At 47.0% G+C, this 25,705-nt stretch overlaps 1 protein-coding gene and 1 non-coding gene across 2 annotated transcripts in view; both read right to left on the reverse strand.

Annotated features, from left to right (window-relative positions):
* Nucleotides 1–1,282: 1,282 nt before the first annotated feature.
* The window catches only part of ZNF175 (zinc finger protein 175), a 34,839-nt gene continuing 10,416 nt past the window's right edge, over nucleotides 1,283–25,705 (reverse strand). Inside the window, exons 3-5 of the mRNA XM_078439390.2 lie at nucleotides 10,112–10,238; nucleotides 9,739–9,834; nucleotides 1,283–3,779 (exon numbers count right to left, since the gene is read on the reverse strand). Of these exons, the coding sequence (XP_078295516.2) occupies nucleotides 1,948–3,779; nucleotides 9,739–9,834; nucleotides 10,112–10,238 (2,055 nt within the window). The 3' untranslated portion in view covers nucleotides 1,283–1,947. The remainder of the gene's footprint in view (nucleotides 3,780–9,738; nucleotides 9,835–10,111; nucleotides 10,239–25,705) is intronic.
* On the reverse strand, nucleotides 21,927–22,051 carry LOC132677290 (small nucleolar RNA SNORA28). The gene has a single exon (XR_009609259.1). It is a non-coding gene; the product is annotated as a small nucleolar RNA SNORA28 (small nucleolar RNA).

The raw sequence follows: 25,705 nt of genomic DNA on the forward strand, positions 1-25,705 counted from the left end.
TTGCCCCGTGCCCCATTCGCTACCTGAGTATAAACGGCTTCCCCAACTCCCACCGGGCTGGGATCGTGAGGATGAGGACATGGCTGCCCGGGAGGGGGGTGCTGCTTGAGGAGCCCACAGGGAGCCACAGGTCCCTCCACGGTGTGGGGGGCGCAGGCCACCTGGCCTCCCTGCCCTCCCCTCTGTAAGGCTGCAAAGACGCTCCTCTTACCATCCTGTCTGTTCTCCAGCCACCACCTGTTTGCCGGAGGGCCGAGACCCCTGCCAGGAGCAGAGCCGCCAGAGGTAAACTGGGGCTGGAGGTAGAATATTCTGTCTTGGGCGGTCCTTAGGTCCTGGGCTCGTGTGGCTGCCCCTCCCCCCATCCTGCCTTTTTGGCCCCAGTCAGCTGCAGATGGCATGAACTCCTAGGGCTCCAGGCTGCTCTCCAAGGAGCTACAGCCCGTCCACACCAGCCTCCCCACGGACATCAACTTCACAGCCCTAGGAGCCCCAGTGCCAAGCCGAGGGTTTGCTGGAGGCTGGAACAGAACCCCGGGACCAGAGCTCCCACCTGGTTTCTTACTAAAGGACAGCTGATTTTACTCACTTCTCCCCACCAGCCTTAATCCCCCGCCTTTCACTTCCACGCATCTGTTGGTTCCAAGTGCTTAACACGGACCTACCCGTTTACTTCTCACAGAAGGACGGTTGGCATCGTCCTTCTGAAACCCAGGAATTAAACACTTGCCCAACTGACGTAGGATCAGATACAGGTGCCTGGCTCCTGGGCCTGTGTCCGACAACACTATGCTATTCTTTCTTGTAGCAAAAAAAAAAAAAAGTGGGGAAGAGAGTAAAACCCGTGAGGCTGGTTGAATATGTTAGAGCGTGTTCACCCTACAGCATATGGTGCAGCCACCGAACGGACGTGTCGCAGCTCGAGAAGAACGAGGCACACACGCCTGTGACGGGATCCGATACTGACAGAACCAAGGACAGAGCTCCAACACAGGTGTAGGATTATGAGCACAGGGATGAGTGTGTGCGGACACCAGGTGCTGGCAATCTCCTGTAAGGGCCGGAGGGTAACTATTCTCGGCTTTGCGGGCCACGTGGGCTCCACCACGGGTTACTCACGCCCGCCATACACAAACAGATGAACGTGGCCGTGTCCGGTAAAATTTTTATTCAAAAAACCCGGGTGGGTAACCCGCTTTGGCCGATGGCCAGTTTGCTGACTCGGGGGAAGTGACCAGGAGGCTGTATAAAAATGGGAAAAAGTCCACACCGAAAGGTTGACGCTGGTTATTTACGGAGATGCTCGCCAGAAGTGGTGGGGGTGGAAAGAAGTGGGGAGGGGAGAGCTGGGCTAGTCGTGTAAGAGAAGAGGTGCCCCGTGAAGACCAGTATACATCACAAAATCACATTTATGCATTTATCCAAAAATCTGGCAAAATTTTATCTTGTACTACTTTTTTTTTTTTTTAACATTTATTTTTGAGACAGAGAGCATGAACGGGGGAGGGTCAGAGAGAGAGAGGGAGACACAGAATCCGAAACAGGCTCCAGGCTCTGAGCTGTCAGCACAGAGCCCGACGCGGGGCTCGAACTCACGGACCGTGAGATCATGACCTGAGCCGAAGTCGGATGCTTGACCGACTGAGCCACCCAGGCGCCCCTCTTGTACTACTTTCTACAGAGACACTTTTCTCAAGGTTAGTCCGGGTTTCTTCCCAAAAGAGTTTTATAATCCTTAACGAGGTTAGTACGAATATGGACACTTCCCCTCATTCTTAAATGTTCTTGTCTAAGTGATTCCTTCATATAAAACAAGGTGTACCTTTGCAACAATGTAGTGCATTCCGGGGGTTCTTCTGAATCGTGGATTCTGTAACATACAATCGAATCAGACTCTCGGGAGATTTTTTTTTCCTTCGAGAAATTTAGACTTTGTTTCACTTTATGTTATTGCCGATGCATACTAGGAACGGATGTCTGGGTAATGCCTTTCATGCGGTAACTGCTCTCATAAGGTCTGTCTCTGGTATGAGTTGTCTGGTGTTTATTAAAATTGGATCTGTTGTTGAAGGCCTTCCCACACTGAGAACACGCATGGGGCGTCTCTCCCGTGTGAATTCGCCGGCGCACTTGGAGCTGTGGTTTCTTACTGAAGGATTTCCCACAGTCCCCGCATTCGTGAGGCCTCTGTCCGACGTGAGTTCGCCGATGTGCCATCAGTTCTGATTTCTGGCCAAAGGCAGTCCCGCACGTGTGGCAGGCAAAGGTCTTCCCTCTCGTGTGAGTCATCTGATGTTTGTGGAAATTGGACCTGCCGTTGAAAGCCTTCCCACACTCGGCGCACACATAGGGTTTCTCGCCTGTGTGGACCCGCTGGTGCTCTCTGAACTGTGACTTGGAGGTGAAGGCTCTGCCGCAGTCGCTGCACTTGTAGGGCTTCTCTCCGGTGTGGGTGCGCCGGTGCATGTTGAGGATGGACTTCTGGGTGAAGGCCTTGCCGCAGTCACGGCACATGTGCTGTCTCTCTCCCGTGTGGATCTTCCGGTGCATGTTGAGGTGTGACTTCTGCGTGAAGGCTTTTGTGCAGTCACGGCACTCGTACGGCTTCTCCCCGGTGTGGATGCGGCGATGTATGTCGAGCTGCGACTTGCAAACGAAGGCTCTCCCGCAGTCGCTGCACTTGTAGGGCTTCTCTCCGGTGTGGCTTCTCTGATGCACGGTCAGGTGGGCCTTCTGCACGAAGGCCTGGCCGCACGCGAGGCACGCGTAGGCCTTCTCCCCCGAGTGGATCCTCCGGTGCAGGCTGAGCGCGGACTTCTGGGTGAAGGCCTTCCCACACTCACCGCACGCATACTGCCGCTCGCCGGCGTGGATCTTCTGATGGATGGCCAGGGTGGACTTCTGGGAGAAGCCTTTCCCACACTCGCCGCACTCGTAGAGCTTCCCTCGAGTGTGGGTTCTCCGGTGTCTGAAGAGAGATAAGGCCTGGAAAAAGGCTTTTCCGCATTCCTGGCATTTGTGGGGCTTCTGTCTAGCGTGGCTTTTCTGGTGTGTCGTCAGTTCCGACCTCTGAGCGAAGACTTTCCCGCACTCCTTACATATGTACGGAACGTGTCCTGCGTGAGCGGGCAGATACGCGCCGAGGTCTGGCCGCGGAGCAAGGCTCGTCGTGCATTTCCCGCTCTCCTGGAGGTTTTCCACGCTGTGGAATCTCTGTTGCTCGAGGGGTGGCTTCTGGCCGAAGCCCCTGCCACATTCGGCACATTTATCGGGTTTCTCCCAGGTATGAACTCGATGTTCTGCGTGTGGCGGCTTACGGCTGCCGACTTTCGTATGTGGATTCCCTTCACACAGGTTCTCTCCTGGACGAACATTCTTGCAGCCAGGACCGGAAGGGCTATGGGGGAGTAGCTGGCCAGAGCCGACAGTCCCATCGAGGTGTTCTGTGCCATCGCATTGCTTTTGAGGATTTCCTTCTAGGTTGGGCTTCAAACTTTTCGCAAATGAGTGACGTTTAGAAACAAGATGGGGCCTCACAGGAGCGATTTTTCCTGGGTCTTTACACCCGCGGTCTCTCTCTGTATCCAGGGTTTCCCTGCTGAGGAGAGCCCCGTGCCGCGAAGGTTTCCCTTGCTTCTGCGGACCCCTTGTTGTGGGGTTCACATCTCCCAAGATGAAGCACCGTGACCCGCCTCCCGGGGCCGCAAGTTCCTTACCATCGCGAAACGAAGCTTTTTCAAAAATTTTCTGTCGGGATGTTTTGAGTCCAAACTCCCCTTCTAGAAGGAGAAAAAGATGAAGAGGTAGGCACAAGTTAACAGAGGAAGGACACGTCAGAGAGCGGATGGAGACCGAACACAGAAATTGCAAGTCGCAGGATAATGACGGGGGCGAGGCTGGTGATGACGAGGAAACAGCCACAGACTTTACTGCGTGTCAGCCTGTCTGCGGACGGCACGACCGCGTGCCAGACCGTGCGACATCGTGCCACAGAAACTCCTTCGACCCTCACACCCCTCCATGCGTAACAGCACTTACTACCCCTGTCTCACGGAGGAGGAGGTGCAGCATAAGGAACTGACCACAGTCACCTCGCTGAGCTCTGGCGGGAGTCAGATTCGAACAAGGGCAGCCTGGCTCCACTTCCGCAGGCAGACGGTCCAGAGACCCACAGATACGCACACCTATGGACGACTCCAGGAAACACAGACATGGGCAGCACGGGGCAACGGCCGGGGCAGGCCGGAGGGGCTCGGCGGCCAGCTCATTAGCTTTCGGATCTAAGTCGTGACTCATCCCGTCTCCCCCCGCTTGTCAGAAGCAAGGTGGATTTGGTGAGTCCACCCGCCCTGCATGTCGTCTGGAAAACGGAGACGGCACCAGCCCTGACATGGCCAAGCAGCAAGAGGGTACCGCTGCCCAAAGGCAACTCTCCAGGAAGCTGAAATCTGTTCGCTTGAACCTAGAAATGAACTTACAACCCAGGAAAGGAACACTGGAAGACTGGACAAGCAAGCTGTCCCCCGAAATCTGTGTCGCCGTCTTTCGTAGAAGTTAACCGTGACCAGGTACGTGCCTGCCAAGCTACGTAACAGTTCTCAACGTCCTTTGTGATGAGATGTGACTGGCAGATGGTTTTGGCTGATGGAATACGCATACGACGTGATGCACCAATTCCGGCCCCGCACCCCCCTTCTGCCTCACAGAACCTGCCTTGGGATGCAGTGCACATTCAGTCGCGCACATCGACAGAAAAACTGAGAGCTTGGGGCGCCTGGGTGGCTCAGTCGGTTGAGCGGCCGACTTCAGCTCAGGTCATGATCTCGTGGTCCGTGAGTTCGAGCCCCGTGTCGGGCTCTGTGCTGACAGCTCAGAGCCTGGAGCCTGTTTCGGATTCTGTGTCTCCCTCTCTCTGACCCTCCCCCGTTCATGCTCTGTCTCTCTGTGTCTCAAAAATAAATAAACGTTAAAAAAAAAAATTAAAAAAAAAAAAAAAAAGAAGAACTGAGAGCTTTCCCCCGAGATCAGGGACGCGACAGGGATGTCCACTCTCACTGCTGCTGTTTAACATAGCGTTGGAAGTCTGAGCCTCAGCAATCAGACAACAAGATGAAATGTTAGGCATCCAACTTGGCAAAGAAGTCAAACTTGCACTCTTCACGGATGACAGGACACTCTACGTGGAAAACCCAAAAGACTCCACCAGTCACGCAGATGGACAGTGTCATAAAGCACAGTGCAACAGCGAGGGAAAACCTTAGACACCCAGAGAATACAAGAAGTGAGGCTTCCTGCTCATCTGCCTTTTGAACTTTTTACAGGAGAGAAACGTATTCTAGAAATTACTATACTGAACCTTGGTCTCTTTGTAGAACTTTCAGCCTTACGCTAACCTAATGTACCGTTTTTTATCCACCAAGAACAGGAGTCATCGCTCATCCAGTTGGCTAGTATAGAACACAAGATGCAAGAGATGCTGAACAGAAAAGGAAGGAGCGCCTGGGTGGCTCAGTCGGTTGAGCGTCCGACTTCGGCTCAGGCCATGATCTCATGGTTTGTGAGTTCGAGCCCCGCGTCGGGCTCTGTGCTGACAGCTCAGAACCTGGAGCCTGTTTCAGATTCTGTGTCTCCCTCTCTCTCTGCCCCTTCCCTACTCGTGCTCTCTCTCTCTCTCTCTCAAAAATAAACATCAAAAAATTTTTAAAAAAAGAAATAAAAAAAGAGTGACGGCATTTTATTATTCCTTCATCTGCCCTGAGATTTAAATACCGACTGTGAAGAAAACATCGTATCTTATTTCTTCTGTCAGTCCCCTGGAGAAACTGTATCTCAGACCTTTGTCCTGTCCCCAAACCTCACTCATCATTCACTTTTTTAAAAAATGAGAATGCTTTTTGTCTTTAGCGTTAACTGTTAAAAAAAACTGTGGTTAAAAAAAATGCATAGTGTAAAATTTACCCCTTCAGCCTTTCTAAGTGCAACAGTGTCAGGCATGTTCACACTGTTGTGTAACCCATCTCTCCACAACTTTTATTTAAATTTTTTTTTTTTTTAATGTTTATTTATTTTTGAGAGAGAGACAGAGACACAGCATGAGAGGCAGAGGGGCAGAGAGAGAAGGAGTCACAGAATCCAAAGCAGGCTCCAGGCTCTGAGCTGTCAGCACGGAGCACGATGCGGGGCTCCAACTATGAACTATGGACCGAGAGATCAAGACCTGAGCTGAAGTCGGATGCTTAACTGACTGAGCCACCCAGGCGCCCCTCCACAGCTTTTGTTTTGCGACAGACGCGATGCCACTGAAATGGCAGTTCCCCCTCCCCCCTCTGGAAACCACCATCCTGCCTTCTGTCTCTGTGAACAGGACTCTCTCTAGACACCTCCTAACCTCCTATTGTGACTGGAATCAGATAGTATTTCTCTGTTTGTCACATATAATATCCTCAAGAATCACCCATATCATATTATAGGTCAGATTTACCTTTCTTTTTAAGGCTGAATCACATTGCATGGTGTGTACACACATTTTCTTAATCTGTTCACCCATCAATGGACAACTGGGTTGCACCCACTTCTCAGCTACTGTGAACACAGGTGTGCAAATCTCTCTTCAAGATCCTTTCAATTCTCCCGGATATATATACAGAAGTGGAATTAATTGCTGGCTGCATCATATGGTCATTCTATGCTTAATTTTTTTTTAATGTGTATTTATTTTTGAGACAGACTGCGAGTAGGGGAGGGGCAGAGAGAGAAGGGGACACAGGATCTGAAGCAGGCTCCAGGTGCTGAGCTGTCAGCACAGAGTCTGACGCAGGGCTCGAACCCATGAACCACGAGATCATGAGCTGAGCCGAAGTCGGACGCTTAACCCACTGAGCCACCCAGGCGCCCCCAGGCTTAGTTTTCTGAGGAATCACCGTACCGTCTTCCATAGTGGCTGCATCATTTTACATTCTCAACAACAGTGTGAGGGTCACATCCTTGCCAACACTTACTATTTTGATTTTTTAACAGTAGCCAGTCTAGCGGGTGAGTTGGTTACCACTGTGGTTTTGCTTTGCCTCACCCTAATACTGAGCATCTTTTCATATACTTGTTGGCCACTCATATGTCACCTCTGGAGGAACGTCTACTCGAGTCCCTGACTTTTTATATCAGGCTATTTGGTTTTTTCTTCCATTTTGCGTTCTTATATAGCAATTTTACCTAAACACTGGCTTTCACGTTTTCTGAAGACATTCTACTTTGAGTTCCCAGAGAGTGATTTGAACATTTTGAACGGTTCATTCAGATCATAAAACTCTTGGAGAACCCAATGAAATGTACATCACTACTGAAGATGCTCAATGTAAAATATCAGCACTATGCGGAAAAGCTTGTCCATAATTCTCCAAGACAGCTTACCGTTAATAATGCCGTTCCGGGGCGCCTGGGTGGCTCAGTCGGTTAAGCACCCAACTTGGGCTCAAGTGACAGAATCAAAGTTTGTGAGTTAGGGCTCTGGATCAGGCTCTCTGCACAGAGCCCACTTTGGGTCCTCTGTCCCCCCACTCTGCCCCTCTCCTGGTCACTCTCTCTCAAAAATAAACATTTAAAAAACAAATAGGAACACTTGGGTGGCTCAGTCGGTTAAGCGTCCGACTTCGGCTCAAGTCGTGATCTCATGATCTCATGGTTTGTGGGTTTGAGCCCCACGTCGGGCTCTGTGCTGACAGCTCGGAACCTGAAGCCTGCTTCAGATCCTGCGTCTCCCTCTCTCTCTAACCCTCCACCAGTTGGATTCTCTCTCTCTCTTTCTCCCTCAAATATTAAAACAAAACAAAAAACCCCCCACAAAGCTGTTTCCAAAAAAAGTCTAATTTATTCCCAAATCCAAGCATACTCTCACCTCTTCTACCCCAATTTAGCTTTAGAGCTCACAGCTGCCATGCAGAGCAGTTACAAGTACCGTGTCCTTCACGTTACCCCAATGCCACTCCTCTGGGCTGATGCCATCGCCTTGGACCTTCATAAGCAGTCACTCCCTACACCCTTCATCCTGATATGTATTTTTTGAGTTGGCCTCCATTAAACAGACAACATTAATGCCAAAAGGCTGATGGTTTTAACATCTCATGTTGTTACCCACTCTGTCTAATGATGATCTCGGTGTCTTTGTTTTTGAGACACAGGAGAGAGAGAGAGAACAAACAGGGAAGGGGCAAAGGAGAGGGAGTCGAAGTCAGACGTTTCACCGACTGAGCCACACAGGTGCCCCAATCTTGGTGTCTTTGAATTTACCTCAGCAGGTATTTTGTTTCCTTCCAAAATAGAAAAAAGTATTATTTTTTGCCCATCTTCAGAAATTCAGTAATTTCTATATCCTGAATGGTTTCCTCATGCTCGATACTGACGTAACGAAGATTAAGTAGGGAAAGTAGAGATCAATCAGACCACGCAGACAGGATCATCCTACAGACAGTATATACTGTCTATACTGATGTATATCCATCTCTGTAGTAGACACGGAAGGAAACAGGAACACTGGGTACAGCACAAGCGATGAAACTCTCTGGATACATCTGAATGTAGAAATACGTGAAGTGCCTGGGTGGCTGGCTCAGTCAGTTGAGTGTCTGACTTTATTATTTTTTTTAATGCTTTCATTTATTTTTGAGAGAGAGAGACAGAGTGTGAGCAGGGGAAGGGCAGAGAGAGAGGAGACACAGAATCCTAAGCAGGCTCCAGGCTCTGAGCTCTCAGCACAGAGCCCGATGTGGGGCTCGAACTCATGAGCATGAGATCATGACCTGAGCTGAAGTCAGACGCTTAACTGCCTGAGCCACCCACGTGACCTGCTCTAATAAACTTAAAAAAAAAAAAAGAATCTGACAAAATGTAAAAGGCTGAGAAAAATGTTTGATTTGGTAAGGATTCCAATTTCTCATCTCCAGCAAATAAGAAAAGTGAGCCATCCCGCAGGAATTGTCCACCACACCGCTGAATAAGGTAAGAGAAGGGTTTAGGCACAGGAACTGGAGGGGTTGATCTAGAGATCACCAGAAAAAAAACCCTGAGGCTTGGTGTGGTGAAGAGAAGGGCCCTTCAAGGGAATTACCATGAAGGGATGACCAGAGGGTAAGCCTGGGGCTCTGAGGGGGAGGAGCCACAACTAGGGGAAAAGAAGGAAGAATATCTACCATAGAAAAGACAAACCAGTGAATTCAGGGGGCAAATAAAAAAGAAAAAGGGCCTTACGAAAACTCCATGGACACAAAAGGACCGAACAAGATGTAGAAGCAACGTACAGACGGAAAGCCCGATCATGATGGATATGAGGAGATACTCTAACTCGGTATTAGCTAAAAACGTTAAAACAAGAAACAGCCCAATGGCCTATCACATGGGCCAGGAGAAACCTGATAAAGGCCACGCTGGCAAGCGAGGCGTACAAGGGTGGGTCCTTGAGCCTTCTCACGCCAGAGCACGGATTCTGTAGCCCATCAGAAGAGTCTATGGTTTACTTAGTCACACTAAGTACGCTTGTGTCCAGGGATCAGGGAAACCTGCTCCTGTGTAGTCACCTCTGAGAAATTCTTACGCCTGCCCCCACGGCCATCACAGCGTTAGTTGTAGAAACCGGGAGAGCACGGGACATGCGGTCCACCCACCAGGGGATGGGTAGCATGGCAGGTTGAATAAAGCCCCCCCCCCAGAGATGTCCACGCGTCTGCCAGGTAACAAACAGTCACTCACCTGGACGCCACTGATGTGGGAGCTGAGCCTCCCTTATCCATGGCTCCTCTTCCTTTTCCATCCTGAAAATCATCTCTGGCCTGGGAATGGGGTACCCTGTTCATGAGAAAGAATATCGGATTTGGATGTGGTCTTGGGCTTTACAGGCCATTCAGTGAAGCTTTGCATCGGCTCCTCGGAAAAGTCAACATCTTTTACTTAGGAACTAAGTACTATTCGAAAGGGCCCTAAAGGAACAACCAGACGGGGACAAATCAAAGGCAAACAGATTACATACTTCATTTGCCCTACTGCGTCCCACAACAAGGAGGGAAATCTCGACGAGGTCTGTCTGAGATTCCGGCGGGGGGGGGGGGGGGGGGGGGCTGCTCACCCAGGGAGAGGAGGTGGCTGCAGATCTCCAGCATCACGTCCCAGTACAGGCATCTCTGGGCAGGGCCCAGCTGCTCCCACTCCTCCCTGCTGAAGTCCATGGTCACATCCTCAAATGACACCGATACCTGTAACATCAAACCCCAGGTCAATGCGAAATTACTCCTTATTGGAAAGAGGTCACCTGCAGACCTGTTCTTAATGATTTTTCCCCATGATGTACATGGCTCTCCACTAACCACCCACTGCATGTTGTATTTTGGGGGATTAAAACTTTTTAGAAATACCCTGCAATCTGACTACATACTCGTGATATTGTGGTTAGCTCCAGCTGTCTGGCACAGAGCTCTTAAAACACTTGAAAAAAAAAAGACATTCAGATCAATGCAGCAGAATAGAGAACCCAGAAATGGACCCACAAACACATGGCCAACTCATCTTTGACAAAGGCGGAAAGAATATCCAATGGAATACAGTCTCCTCAGCAAGTGGTGCTGGGAAAACTGGACAGTGACATGCAGAAGAACGAACCTGGACCACTTTCTTACACCATACACAAAAACAAACTCAAAATGGAGGAAAGACTTAAATGTAAGACAGGAAGCCATCAAAATCCTCAAGGAGAAAGCGGGCAAAAACCTCTTTGATCTTGGCCACAGCAACCTCTTACTCAACACGTCTCCGGAGGCAAGGGAAACGAAAGCAAAAATGAACTACTGGGACCTCGTCAAAACAAAACGCTTCTGCACAGCAAAGGAAACAATCAACAAAACTAAAAGGCAACCGACAGAATGGGAGAAGAGATTTGCAAACAACATATCAGATAAAGGGTTAGTATCCAAAATCTATAAAGAACTTATCAAACTCAACACCCAAAACATAATCCAGTGAAGAAATGGGCAAAAGACATGAATAGACACTTCTCCAAAGACGACATCCAGATGGCCAACCAACACATGAAAAAATGCTCCACATCACTCATCATCAGGGAAATACAGATCAAAACCACGAGATACCACATCACGATAAAGGCTTGAGGAAGAAGATGATGGCATAGGAGGACGCTGGGCTCACCGCGTCCTGCTGAACACTTAGATTCCACCCACACCTGCCTAAATAACCCAGAAAACCACCAGAAGACTAGCAGAACGGATTCTCCGGAGCCAAGTGTAGATGAGAGGCCCACGGAAGAGGGTAGGAAGGGCGGAGAGGCGGTGTACACTACACGGACTGGGGGGAGGGAGCCGGGGCAGAGGGGCAGCCCGCCGGCCAAGCAGAGACCCTGAGTCTGGCTTGCAAAAACAGAGGGGCTGGATGGAGTGTGTTCGGACAGCAAGCGGGACTTAACATCTGGAAGGTTATACGCTAACAGCTCTGCTTGGAGAAGGACAACGGGAGGGAGAGTTGTTGAGCCCTGGACGACAGAGCTCAGTTTGCCAGGGAACAAAGGAGCTCGCCAGTGCCATCTCCCTCGCCCATCCCCCAGCCAAAATCCCAAAGGGAACCAGTTCCTGCCAGGGAACTTGCTTGCACCGCGCAAACATCCAACGCTGTGCTTCTGCGGATCCATCCCTCCGGTGGCGGGTCTGATTCCCTCCCAGTGCTGCAGGGCCCCTCCTGAAGCGGATCACCAAAGGAAAAGTGAGCTGAGCCTGCCCCTCCTGCCCCCGTGCACCTTGCCGATCCACCCCAGCTAATAAGCCAGATACCCAGCACCACAAGCCTGGCAGTATGCAAGTGGCCCAGATGGGCCACGCCACCCCACAGTGAATCCTGCCCCTAGGAGAGGGGAAGAGAAGGCACACACCAGTCTGACTGTGGCCCCAGCGGTGGGCTGGGGGCAGACAACAGGTCAGACTGCGGCCCCGCCCACCAACGCAAGTTATTCAAGACAGCACAGGGGAAGTGCCCTGCAGTCCCGCACCACTCCAGGGACTATCCAAAATGAAACGGATGAATTCCCCTCAAAAGAATCTCCAGGAAATAACGACAGCTAATGAACTGATCAAAAAGGATTTAAACAATATAACAGAAAGTGAATTTAGAATAATAGTCATAAAATTAATCGCTGGGCTTGAAAACAGTATAGAGGACAGCAGAGAATCTATTGCTACAGAGATCAAGGGAATAAGGAACAGCCAGGAGGAGCTTTTAAAAATGCTATAAATAGCTGCAAAATAAAATGGAGACAACCACAGCTCGGATTGAAGAGGCAGAGGAGAGAATAGGTGAACTAGAAGATAAAATTATGGAAAAAGAGGAAGCTGAGAAAAAGAGAGATAAAAAAATCCAGGAGTATGAGTGGAAAATTAGAGAACTAAGTGATGCACTAAAGAGAAATAATCTATGCATAATTGGCATTCCAGAGGAGGAAGAGAGAGGGAAAGGTGCTGAAGGTGTACTTGAAGAAATAATAGCTGAGAACTTCCCTGATCTGGGGAAGGAAAAAGGCATTGAAATCCAAGAGGGACAGAGAATTCCGTTCAGACGTAACTTGAATTGATCTTCTGCACGACATATCATAGTGAAATTGGCAAAATACAAGGATAAAGAAAATTCTGAAAGCAGCTAGGGATAAACGTGCTCTAACATATACAGGGAGACCGATAAGACTCGTGACAGATCTCTCTACTGAAACTTGGCAGGCCAGAAAGGAATGGCAGGAAATCTTCAATGTGATGAACAGAAAAAAATATGCACCCAAGAATCCTTTATCCAGCAAACCTGTCATTTAGAATAGGAGAGATAAAGGTCTTCCCAAACAAACAAAAACTGAAGGAATTCATCACCACTAAACCAGCCTTACAAGAGATCCTAAGGGGGGATCCTATGAGACAAAGTACCAGAGACACTGCTACAAGCATGAAACCTACAGACATCACAATGACTCTAAACCCCTATCTTTCAATAATAACACTGAATTGTAAATGGACTAAATGCTCCAACCAAAAGACACAGGGTGTCAGAATGGATAAAAAAACAAGACCCATCTATTTGCTGTCTACAAGAGACTCATTTTATTTTTTTTTTTTTTTTTTAATTTTTTTTTTTCCAACATTTTTTATTTATTTTTGGGACAGAGAGAGACAGAGCATGAACGGGGGAGGGGCAGAGAGAGAGGGAGACACAGAATCGGAAACAGGCTCCAGGCTCCGAGCCATCAGCCCAGAGCCTGACGCGGGGCTCGAACTCACGGACCACGAGATCGTGACCTGGCTGAAGTCGGACACTTAACCGACTGCGCCACCCAGGCGCCCCAAGAGACTCATTTTAGACCTGAGGACACCTTCAGATTGAAAGTGAGGGTATGGAGAACTATCTATCATGCAACTGGAAGTCAAAAGAAAGTTGGCGTAGCCATACTTATATCAGACAAACTAGACTTTAAATTAAAGGCTGTAACAAGAGATGAAGAAGGGCATTATATAATAATTACAGGGTCTATCCATCAGGAAGAGCTAACAATTATAAATGTCTATGCACCGAATACGGGAGCCCCAAATATGTAACAATTACTCACAAACATAAGCAACCTTATTGATAAGAATGTGGTAATTGCAGGGGACTTTAACACTCCACTTACAGAAATGGATCATCTAGACACACGGTCAATAAAGAAACAAGGGCCCTGAATGATACATTGGATCAGATGGACTTGACAGATATATTTAGAACTCTGCATCCCAAAGCAACAGAATATACTTTCTTCTCAAGTGCACATGGAACATTCTCCAAGATAGATCACATACTGGGTCACAAAACAGCCCTTCAGAAGTATACAAGAATTGAGATCGTACCATGCATACTTTCAGACCACAATGCTAGGAAGCTTGAAATCAACCACAGGAAAAAGTCTGGAAAACCTCCAAAAATATGGAGGTTAAAGAACACCCTACTAAAGAATGAATGGGTCAACCAGGCAATTAGAGAAGAAATTTAAAAAATATATGGAAACAAACGAAAATGAAAATACAACAATCCAAACGCTTTGGGATGCAGCGAAGGCAGTCCTGAGAGGAAAATACATTGCAATCCAGGCCTATCTCAAGCAACAAGAAAAATCCCAAATACAAAATCTAACAGAATACCTAAAAAAAATAGAAGCAGAACAGCAAAGACACCATAAACCCAGCAGAAGAAGAGAAATAATAAAGATCAGAGCAGAAATAAACAATAAAGAATCTAAAAAAAACTGTAGAGCAGATCAATGAAACCAAGAGTTGGTTTTTTGAAAAAATAAACAAAATTGATAGATAAACCTCTAGCTAGGCTTCTCAAAAAGAAAAGGGAGATGGCCCAAATAGATAAAATCATGAATGAAAATGGAATTATTACAACCAATCCCTCAGAGATACAAGCAATTATCAGGGAATATTATGAAAAATTATATGGCAACAAACTGGACAACCTGGAAGAAATGGACAAATTCCTAAGCACCCACACACTTTCAAAACTCAATCAGGAGGAAACAGAAAGCTTGAACAGACCCATAACCAGCGAAGAAATTGAATCAGTTATCAAAAATCTCCCAACAAATAAGAGTCCAGGACCAGATGGCTTCCCAGGGGATTTCTACCAGACGTTTAAAGCAGAGATAATACCTATCCTTCTCAAGCTATTCCAAAAAATAGAAAGGGAAGGAAAACTTCCAGACTCATTCTATGAAGCCAGTATTACTTTGATTCCTAAACCAGACAGACCCAGTAAAAAAAGAGAACTACAGGCCAATATCCCTGATGAATATGGATGCAAAAACTCTCAATAAGATACTAGTAAATCGAATTCAACAGCATATAAAAAGAATTATTCACCATGGTCAAGCGGAATTCATTCCTGGACTGCAGGGCTGGTTCAACATTCACAAATCAATCAACATGATACATCACATTAATAAAAGAAAAGAACCATATGATCCTGTCAATCAATGCAGAAAAAGCATTTGACAAAATGCAGCATCCTTTCTTAATAAAAACCCTCGAGAAAGTCGGGATAGAAGGAACATACTTAAATATCATAAAAGCCATTTATGAAAAGCCCTCAGCTAACATCATCCTCAATGGGGAAAAACTGAGAGCTTTTTCCCTGAGATCAGGAACACGACAGGGATGTCCACTCTCACCGCTGTTGTTTAACATAGTGTTGGAAGTTCTAGCATCAGCAGTCAGACAACAAAAGGAAATCAAAGGCATCAAAATTGGGAAAGATGAAGTTAAGCTTTCACTTTTTGCAGATGACATGATAGTATACATGGAAAATCCAACAGACTCCACCCTAAGTCTGCTAAAACTGATACATGAATTCAGCAAAGTTGCAGGATACAAAATCAATGTGCAGAAATCAGTTGCATTCTTATACACTAACAATGAAGCAACAGAAAGACAAAGAAACTGATCCCATTCACAATTGCACCAAGAAGCATAAAATACCTAGGAATAAATCTAACCAAAGATGTACAAGATCTGTATGCTGAAAACTATAGAAAGCTTATGAAGGAAACTGAAGATATAAAGAAATGGAAAAACATTCCATGCTCATGGGTTGGAAGAATAAATATTGTCAAAATGTCAGTACTACCCAAAGCTATCTACACATTCAATGCACTCCCAATCAAAATTGCACCAGCATTCTTCTCGAAGCTAGAACAAGCAATCCTAAAATTCATATGGAACCACAAAAGGCCCCAAATAGCCAAAGTAATTTTGAAGAAGACCAAAGCAGGAGGCATCACAATCCCAGACTTTAGCCTCTACTACAAAGCTGTAATCATCAAGACAGCATGGTATTGGCACAAAAACAGACACATAGACCAATGGAATAGAATAGAAACCCCAGGGGCGCCTGGGTGGCGCAGTCGGTTAAGCGTCCGACTTCAGCCAGGTCACGATCTCGCGGTCCGTGAGTTCGAGCCCCGCGTCAGGCTCTGGGCTGATGGCTCGGAGCCTGGAGCCTGTTTCCGATTCTGTGTCTCCCTCTCTCTCTGCCCCTCCCCCGTTCATGCTCTGTCTCTCTCTGTCCCAAAAATAAATAAAAAACGTTGGGAAAAAATTAAAAAAAAAAAAAAAAAAGAAACCCCAGAACTAGACCCACAAAAGTAGGGCCAAATAATCTTTGACAAAGCAGGAAAGAACATCCAATGGAAAAAAGACAGTCTCTTTAACAAATGGTGCTGGGAGAACTGGACAGCAACGTGCAGAAGGTTGAAACTAGACCACTTTCTCACACCATTCACAAAAATAAACTCAAAATGGATAAAGGACCTGAATGTGAGACAGGAAACCATCAAAACCCTAGAGGAGAAAACAGGAAGAGACCTCTCTGACCTCAGCAGTAGCAATTTCTTACTCGACACATCCCGAAAGGCCAGGGAATTAAAAGCAAAAATGAACTACTGGGACCTCATGAAGATAAAAAGCTTCTGCACAGCAAAGGAAACAATTAACAAAACTAAAAGGCAACCAACGGAATGGGAAAAGATATTTGCAAATGACATTTCGGACAAAGGGCTAGTATCCAAAATCTATAAAGAGCTCACCAAACTCCACACCCGAAAAACAAATAATCCAGTGAAGAAATGGGCAGAAGACGTGAATAGACACCTCTCTAAAGAAGACATCCGGATGGCCAACAGGCACATGAAAAGATGCTCAACGTCGCTCCTCATCAGGGAAATACAAATCAAAACCACACTCGGATATCACCTCACACCAGTCAGAGTGGCCAAAATGAACAAATCAGGAGACTACAGATGCTGGAGAGGATGTGAAGAAACGGGAACCCTCTTGCACTGTTGGTGGGAATGCAAACTGGTGCAGCCGCTCTGGAAAACAGTGTGGAGGTTCCTCAAAAAATTAGAAATAGGCCTACGCTATGACCTAGCAGTAGCACTGCTAGGAATTTACCCAAGGGATACAGGAGTACTGATGCATAGGGGCACCTGTGCCCCAATGTTTATAGCAGCACTCTCAACAATAGCCAAATTGTGGAAAGAGCCTAAATGTCCATCAATTGATGAATGGATAAAGAAATTGTGGTTTATATACACAATGGAGTACTATGTGGCAATGAGAAAGAATGAAATATGGCCTTTTGTAGCAACGTGGATGGAACTGGAGAGTGTGATGCTAAGTGAAATAAGCCATACAGAGAAAGACAGATACCATATGTTTTCACTCTTATGTGGATCCTGAGAAACTTAACAGGAACCCATGGGGGAGGGGAAGAAAAAAAACAAAAGAGAGGTTAGAGTGGAAGAGAGCCAAAGCATAAGAGACTTAAAAAATGAGGACAAACTGAGGTCTGATGGGGGTGGGAGGGAGGGGAGGGGGGGTGATGGGTATTGAGGAGGGCATCTTTTGGGATGAGCACTGGGTGTTGTATGAAAACCAACTTGACAATAAATTTCATATATTTAAAAAAATTGTAAAAAAAAAAAAAAAAAAGATACCACCTCACACCTGTCAGAATGGCTAACATTAACAACTCAGGCAACAACAGATGTTGGCAAGGACGGGGAGAAAGAGGACCTCTTTTGCACTGCTGGTGAGAATGCAAACTAGTGCAGCCACTCAGGAAAACAGTATGGAGGTTCCTCAAAAAATTAAAAATAGAACTACCCTACGACCCAGCAATTGCACTACTAGGCATTTATCCACGGGATACAGGTATGCTGTTTCGAAGGGACACATGCACCCCATGTTTATAGCAGCTCTATCAACAATAGCCAAAGTATGGAAAGAGCCCAAATGGCCATCGACAGATGAATGGATAAAGAAAATGTGGTATATATATACAATGGAGTATTACCCGGCAATCAAAAAGAATGAAATCTTGCCATTTGCAACTACATGGATTGAACTGGAGGGTATTATGCTAAGCGAAATTAGAGCAAGACAAATATGACTTCACTCATATGGGGAATTTAAGACAGAACAGATGAAGGGAAGGCAAGCAAAAATATAAAAACAGGGAGGGGGACAAAACAGAAGAGACTCATAAATATGGAGAACAAACTGAGGGTTACTGGAGGGGTTGTGGGAGGCTAAATGGGTAAGAGGCAGTAAGGAATCTACTCCTGAAATCATTGTTGCACTATATGCTAACTAATTTGGATGTAAATTAAAAAAAAAAACAAAAACAAAAAACCTTGAAAACTTTTTAACTTTTTTTAATGTTGATTTTATTTTTGATAGAAAGAAAGAGAGTGCAAGCAGGGGCAGGGCAAGGAGACAGGGAAACACAGAATCCGAAGGAGGCTCCAGGGTCTGAGCTGTCAGCACAAAGCCCGATGCGGGGTCGAACCCATGAGCTGTGAGATCATGACCTGAGCAAAAGTTTGCTACTCAAGTGACTGAGCCACCCATGTGCCCCAAACCCTTGAAATTTCTTAAGTGAGGAAGAGTGATAAAGGTGTCCTCTTATTATGTTGATGAGTTGAGTTTTAGGAATGGGGGGCTGGTTGCCAGGGGAACCAGAGCAGTGACTAGAGGGTTAGAACTGACCCCCAACCTCCAGGGAGGGGGGAGGGGCTGGAGGTGGACAATGGCCAACGGCCGATGATTTTGTGCACCCTGCCTGTGTCATGAAGCCTCCATAAACACCCACAAGGGCGGGGTCTGGACAGCTTCCTGACTGCAGAACCAGATCCAGTCCCCAGGGCACCCTGCGGGGCCTCTGACTGGGGACAGAAGCTCCTTTGGAATCTCACCTGATGGATCTCTTCATCTGGCTGTTGATTCTTATTACTTAATATCCTTTGCAGCAAATGGGTATCGTAATAATGGTTTCCTGGATTCTGGGGGCTACTCCTGAAAATTAACTAAACCCAAGGCGGGGATCCTGGGAACCTCCGAAGGCCCCTGGTGTTTTGGTTGGCATCTGAAGTTGGGGAAGAGGGGCTGTCTTGTAGGCTGAGCCCTTACCCTGTGGGATCTGACCCTATCTATGGTTAGACAGTGCCAGAATGGAGTTCAGTATGATAACAAAAGGGGCACCTGGGTGGCTCAGTTGATTAAGCGTCCGACTCTTGATTTCTACTCAGGTCACGATCTCCCAATTCATGAGTTTGAGCCCCGCGCCAGGCTCTGTGCTCACAGCACAGAGCCTGCTTAGGATTCTCTCTGCCTCTCTCTCTCCGCCCTCCCTCTTGCTCATGCTTGCTCTCTCTCAAAATAAATACACTTAAAGAAAAAAAGAAATTTTTTTAACGTTTATTCATTTTTGAGAGACAGAGACAGAGCATGAGTGGGGAAGGGGCAGAGAGAGAGGGAGACACAGATCTGAAGCAGGCTCCAGGCTCTGAGCTGTCAGTACGGAGCACGACGTGGGGCTTGAACTCATGAACTGCGAGATCATGACCTGAGCCGAAGTCAGACACTCAACTGACTGAGCCACCCAGGCACCCCAAGAAAAAAACTTTTTTTTAACATTGAGAACAAAAGACCCCAATAATCAGACAGCAACAGCTAAAGGACAAGATGGGTTCCCTCATGGCAAGGGAGAGAAAACAGAAATTTTCACCAGGCCAGATGACCCTGAAGAATAAAAGTCAGCATGGCCTGTGGCCATGGGCCTGCACAAAATTCAGCAAAATTCACGGGAAGACACACGGTATCGTGCTCCTCCTCAGCCGCCACACCCTGGAGCCACTGCCGGAAACGGAGGGCTGGGTCCTGCTTGTCGTCTGCTCCTGAGGTTGAAGTCTGGGGTCTGACCACCCTCGACAAGGGGACAAACTTGCGGGTTTTGCCTATTTAAGCCTAAACCTTCCCCTCTGGAGTGGGCTTTCCGTTCACAGCCGAAGGCTGTGGTCTCCCCAGTCTGCATATATCGTGGCAGCAAAGCTTCCCCTCGCCTGTGACCAAATCGTGGCATCCCAGGAGTTTCTGCTGACAAACCGGAGGACACCCAGCTGGTATCACAGGGAAATGAGTGGCTGTGGGGAAGAATCTCCACGCATTTGGTGACCAGGAGAGGCAGAGGCACCGTGTTCTGTGTGGGTAAAGGAGCCACGCAGGAGAAGCGATTTCCCTTTACAACAGGGACTGTGAGGGCGCCTGGGTGGCTCAGTCAGTTGAGCGTCACAGTTCATGAGTTCGAGCCCCGCGTCAGGCTCCGAGCTGCCAGTGCAGAGCCTGCCTGGGAGTCTCTCTCTCTCAAAAATAAACAAACTTCCAAACAAAACAAAACAGGGAATACTACTCTGAGCAGAAGCTGACCTCTAGGAAGAGTAGGCATGAAGGCATGCACGTGAGTGCTGCGGGTGGAAGAACGCGAAAGATGCCAGGTGCCTGGGTGGCTCAGGTAGTTAAGCCTCTAACTTCAGCTCAGGTCATGATCTCAGGTTCATGGGTTCGAGCCCCACATTGGGCTCTGTGCTGATGGCACCCAGCCTGGAGCCTAGGGCCGGCTTTGGATAGTGTGTGTGTGTGTGTGTGTGTGTCTGCCCCACCCCCACTCACTCTCTCTCAAAAATAAACATTAAACTTTTTTTTTAATCAAAAAAATAAAATAAAGATGCTCAATGGCAACCCAAGCAGACTCTGAGGTAGTGTTTTGTTTTTTTTTTTCTGGACCAAGTTCCACCATATGGGTGGAGGAAGGGGGATCCCCTCACACCACCAGGCAGGATCCCTACAGTGGGGTGGCCTACAGCTCAACTTAATTCTGACGCCATCTACCTGGAGGTGGCGTCAGATCCCACAGGTGAGGGCACTCTCCTGGAAGCCCCGGCTATCACCCGTGCTTCTGATCAGCAAGGGGGTGGGGGGCTGGAATTAGAGGTTCCCATGACCCCCTTCTTGGGCTCAATTAACATGCTAGAGAAGGGGCGCCTGGGTGGCTCAGTGGGTTAAGCGTCCGACTTTGGCTCAGGTCATGAGCTCATGGTTTGTGAGTTCGAGCCCCACGTCGGGCTCTGTGCTGACAGCTTGGAGCCTGGAGCCTGCAAGCTGCTTCGGATTCTGTGTCTCCCTCTCTCTCTACCCCTCCCCTGTTCATGCTGTTTCTCTCTCTCAAAAATAAGCAAACATTAAAAAAAAGTAAAACAAAAAACCATGCTAGAGCCGCTCGAAGAATTAAGGAAACCCATTTACTTCATTGGATCACTCACTATAAAGATAGTAAAAGATATGAATTAACAGCCAGGTGAAGACATGCCCTGGGCAGGGGGTGTGGGGGAAGGGGGCTAGGGCTCCCATGCTCCCCTCCAGTGAGCCACTCTCGGGGCACCTCCACCCCACCTGGCAGCTCCCAAACCCCACCCTCTTGGGTGTTTCTGGAAGCTTTATTACATAGCTGTGATTGACTTGGAGTATATCACTGGCCTTGGGTCACTGATTCCACCTGCAGCCCCTCCCCCATCTCTGGAGGTGAAGAAGTGGGGCTGGAAGCCCCAACCCTCCAATCACAGGGCTGGTTCCCTTGGCAACCACCATCCTTAGGGGATTTCCAAAATTCCCCTTACTTGTATAAACCCAACAGTGGTGGACAGGGGCTGACACACACCACGGTTATGGCTCTAAAGGGTTTGGTTTTTTTTGCCAGGAACTGAAGACAAGACCAAACATTATGACAGAAGATGCCCCTGCTGCTTAGGGCTCAGGAAAATTCCAAGGATCTGGGGGGCTGTGAGCCAGGAACCATGGATGAAGACCAAATATCCTCGTTTCTCCTGAATCTCAGTATCACACAGCTGTGTAAGAGTGTCATTAAAAGATCAGGAAGTAAATACCAAAATATTTAGTTAATAGGGTAAAAGTTCATCGCCTCTAAGGAGAAGAGACAATGCTGACAGCTGTTTGTTTGTTTTAAGCTGGAACACTGTGTAAGCCTATGTAACAGCTGGTCTTTGGGAGGAGAGGTAAGTGGAACAGAACAGACCTTCCAGGAGAGGAAGCTTATACTGTGTCACACAATTTCCATCATCTGCCACACAGTGGTGCTTGCAAAGACAGCTGTTATTATTTACAAGCCTAGCAAAACAATCTTTTCTATGTACAAATAAAACCAAAAACACCTGCAAAGGAAAAAGTGCCAAATGTCTCAGAAACGTACGTATATGCGTGATGAGTATTATAAAATATATTTGAAAACCACAGGCCGAAACAAACAAAAATATAAAATATAAATCAAACGGCAAGAAAAAAGTTAATTCACACCCAAAAAATATGCCTGACACCTGTCAGGATGGCTAGTATCAAGAACACAGTAACAGGAAGATGGTGGCGTAGGAGGACGCTGGGCTCACCTCGTCCTGCCGATCGCGTAGATTCCACCCACACCTGCCTAAATAACCCACAAAACCGCCAGAAGACGAGCAGAACGGACTCTCCGGAGCCAAGTGTAGAGGAGAGGCCCACGGAAGAGGGTAGGAAGGGTGGAGAGGTGGTGCGCCCTACACGGACTGGCAGGAGGGAGCTGGGGCGGTGGAGGGGCAGTCCGCCCTGCAAGGCAGAGCCCCCGAGTCTGGCTTGCAAAAGTGGAGGGGCCGGACCGAGTGTGTTCTGACAGCCAGCGGGACTTAACATCTGGAATGTTAAAAGTCAACAGGTCTGCTCTCGGAGAGCGGGGAGGGCAAGAGGACACCGGGAGGGAGAGTTGTTGAGCCCCGGAGGACAGAGCCCAGCATGGTGGGGAAAAAAGGCGCTGGCAAGCGCCATCCCTCTCCCATCCCTCAGCCAAAATCCCAGAGGGAACCTGTTCCCCTCACCGAACTTGCTTGCACCACGCGAACACCCAACGCTGTGCTTCTGGGGATCCATCCCTCCGACAGGTCTGCCTCCCTCCCAAAGCGGACCACCGAAGTCAAAGCGCGCTGAGCCTGCCTCTCCCACCCCTGTGCACCTTGCGGATCCACCCCGGCTAATACGCCAGATCCCATCGAAGCAGCACCACAAGCCTGGCAGTGCGCAAGTAGCCCAGACAGGGGCCACACCACTCCACAGTGAGTCCTGCCCCTGGGAGAGGGGAAGATAAGGTACACACCAGTCTGACTGTGGCCCCAGCGGTGGGCTGGGGGCAGACATCGGGTCTCACTGCAGCCCCGCCCACCAACACAAGTTACTCCGGACCACAGGGGATGTGCCCTGCAGTTTGGAGCCACCACAGGGACTACCCAAAATGACGAAACAGAAGAATTCTCCTCAAAAGAAACTCCAGGAAGTAGCGACAGCTAACGAATTGATCAAAAACGATTTAAGCAATACGACGGAACAAGAATTTAGAATAATAGTCATAAAATTAATCACTGGGCTTGAAAAAAGCATAGAGGACAGCAGAGAATCTATTGCTACAGAGATCAAGGGACTAAGAAATAGTCACAAGGAGCTAAACAATGCTATAAATGAGGTGAAAAATAAAATGGAGGCGGCCATAGCACGGATTGAAGAGGCAGAGGAGAGAATAGGTGAATTAGAAGACAAAATTATGGAAAAAGAGGAAGCTGAGAAAAAGATTAAAAAAATCCAGGAGTATGAGGGGAGAATTAGAGAACTAAGTGATGCAATCAAATGGAACAATATCCATATCATAGGAATTCCAGAAGAAGAAGAGAGAGAAGGGGCTGAAGGTGTACTTGAACAAATCATAGCTGAGAACTTCCCTGATCTGGGGAAGGAAAAAGGCATTGAAACCCAAGAGGCACAGAGAACTCCCTTCAGACGTGATTTCAATCGATCTTCTGCACGACATATAGTGAAACTGGAAAAATACAAGGATAAAGAGAAAATTCTGAAAGCAGCTAGGGATAAACACGCTCTAACTTATAAAGGGAGACCCATAAGACTAGTGGCAGACCTATCTACTGAAACTTGGCAGGCCAGAAAGGAATGGCAGGAAATCTTCAATGTGATGAACAGGAAAAATCTGCAGTCGAGAATCCTTTACCCAGCAAGTCTGTCATTCAGAATACAAGGAAAAATAAAGGTTTTCCCAAACAAAAACTGAAGGAATTCATCACCACTAAACCAGCCCTACAAGAGATCCTAAGGGGGACTCTGTGAGTGAAATGTTGCAAGGACCACAAAGGACCAGAGACATCACTACAAGCATGAAACCTACAGACATCACAATGACTCTAAACCCCTATCTTTCAATAATAACACTGGATTGTAAATGGACTAAATGCTCCAACCAAAAGACACAGGGTGTCAGAATGGGTAAAAAAAATAAGACCCATCTAATTGCTGTTTACAAGAGACTCATTTTAGACCTGAGGACACCTTCAGATTGAAAGTGAGGGGATGGAGAACTATCTATCATGCTACTGGAAGTCAAAAGAAAGTTGGAGTAGCCATACTTATATCAGACAAACTAGACTTTAAATGAAAGGCTGTAACAAGAGATGAAGAAGGGCATTATATAATAATTACAGGGTCTATCCATCAGGAAGAGCTAACAATTAAAGTTCTATGCACTGAATACGGGAGCCTTCAAATATATAAAACAATTAATCACAAACATATGCAAGTTTATTGATAAGAGTGTAGTAATTGCAGGGGACTTTAATACCCCACTTACAACAATGGATAGATCATCTAGACACAGGATCAATAAAGAAACAAGGGCCCTGAACGACACATTGGACCAGATGGACTTGACAGATACATTTAGAACTCTGTATCCCAAAGCAACAGAATACAGTTTCTTCTCGAGTTGCATATGGGACATTCTCCAAGATCACACACTGGGTCACAAAACAGCCCTTCATAAGTGTAAAAGAATTGAGGTCATACCATGCATACTTTCAGACCACAATGTTATGAAACTTGAAATCAACTTCAGGAAAATGTCTAGAAAACCTCCAAAAGCATGGAGGTTAAAGAACACCCTACTAAAGAATGAGTGGGTCAACCAGGCAATTAGAGAAGAAATTAAAAAAATATATGGAAACAAACAAAAATGAAAATACAACAATCCAAATGCTTTGGGATGCAGTGAAGGCAGTCCTGAGAGGAAAATACATTGCAATCCAGGCCTATCTCAAGCAACAAGAAAAATCCTAAATACAAAATCTAACAGCACACCTAAGGGAAATAGAAGCAGAACATCAAAGACACCCCAAACCCAGCAGAAGAGAAATAATAAAGATAGGAGCAAAAATAAACAATATAGAATTTAAAAAAACTGTAGAGCAGATCAATGAAACCAAGAGTTGGCTTTTTGAAAAAATAAACAAAATTGATAAACCTCTAACCAGGCTTCTCAAAAAGAAAAGGGAGATGACCCAAATAGATAAAATCATGAATGAAAATGGAATTATTACAACCAATCCCTCAGAGATACAAGCAATTATCAGGGAATATTATGAAAAATTATATGGCAACAAACTGGACAACCTGGAAGAAAAGGACAAATTCCTAAACACCCACACACTTCCAAAACTCAAACAGGAAGAAATAGAAAACTTGAACAGACCCATAACCAGCGAAGAAATTGAATCAGTTAACAAAAATCTCCCACAAATAAGAGATGGTTGTCTCCCAATAACCAACCAGATGGTTTCCCTGGGGAATTCTACCAGACATTTAAAGCAGAGATAATACCTACATTTAAAGCAGAGATAATACCTATCCTTCTCAAGCTGTTCCAAAAAATAGAA

Source organism: Panthera onca, chromosome E2, assembly GCF_046562875.1.
Source record: "Panthera onca isolate mPanOnc1 chromosome E2, mPanOnc1 haplotype 2, whole genome shotgun sequence".
NCBI classification, from domain to species: Eukaryota; Metazoa; Chordata; class Mammalia; order Carnivora; family Felidae; genus Panthera; species Panthera onca.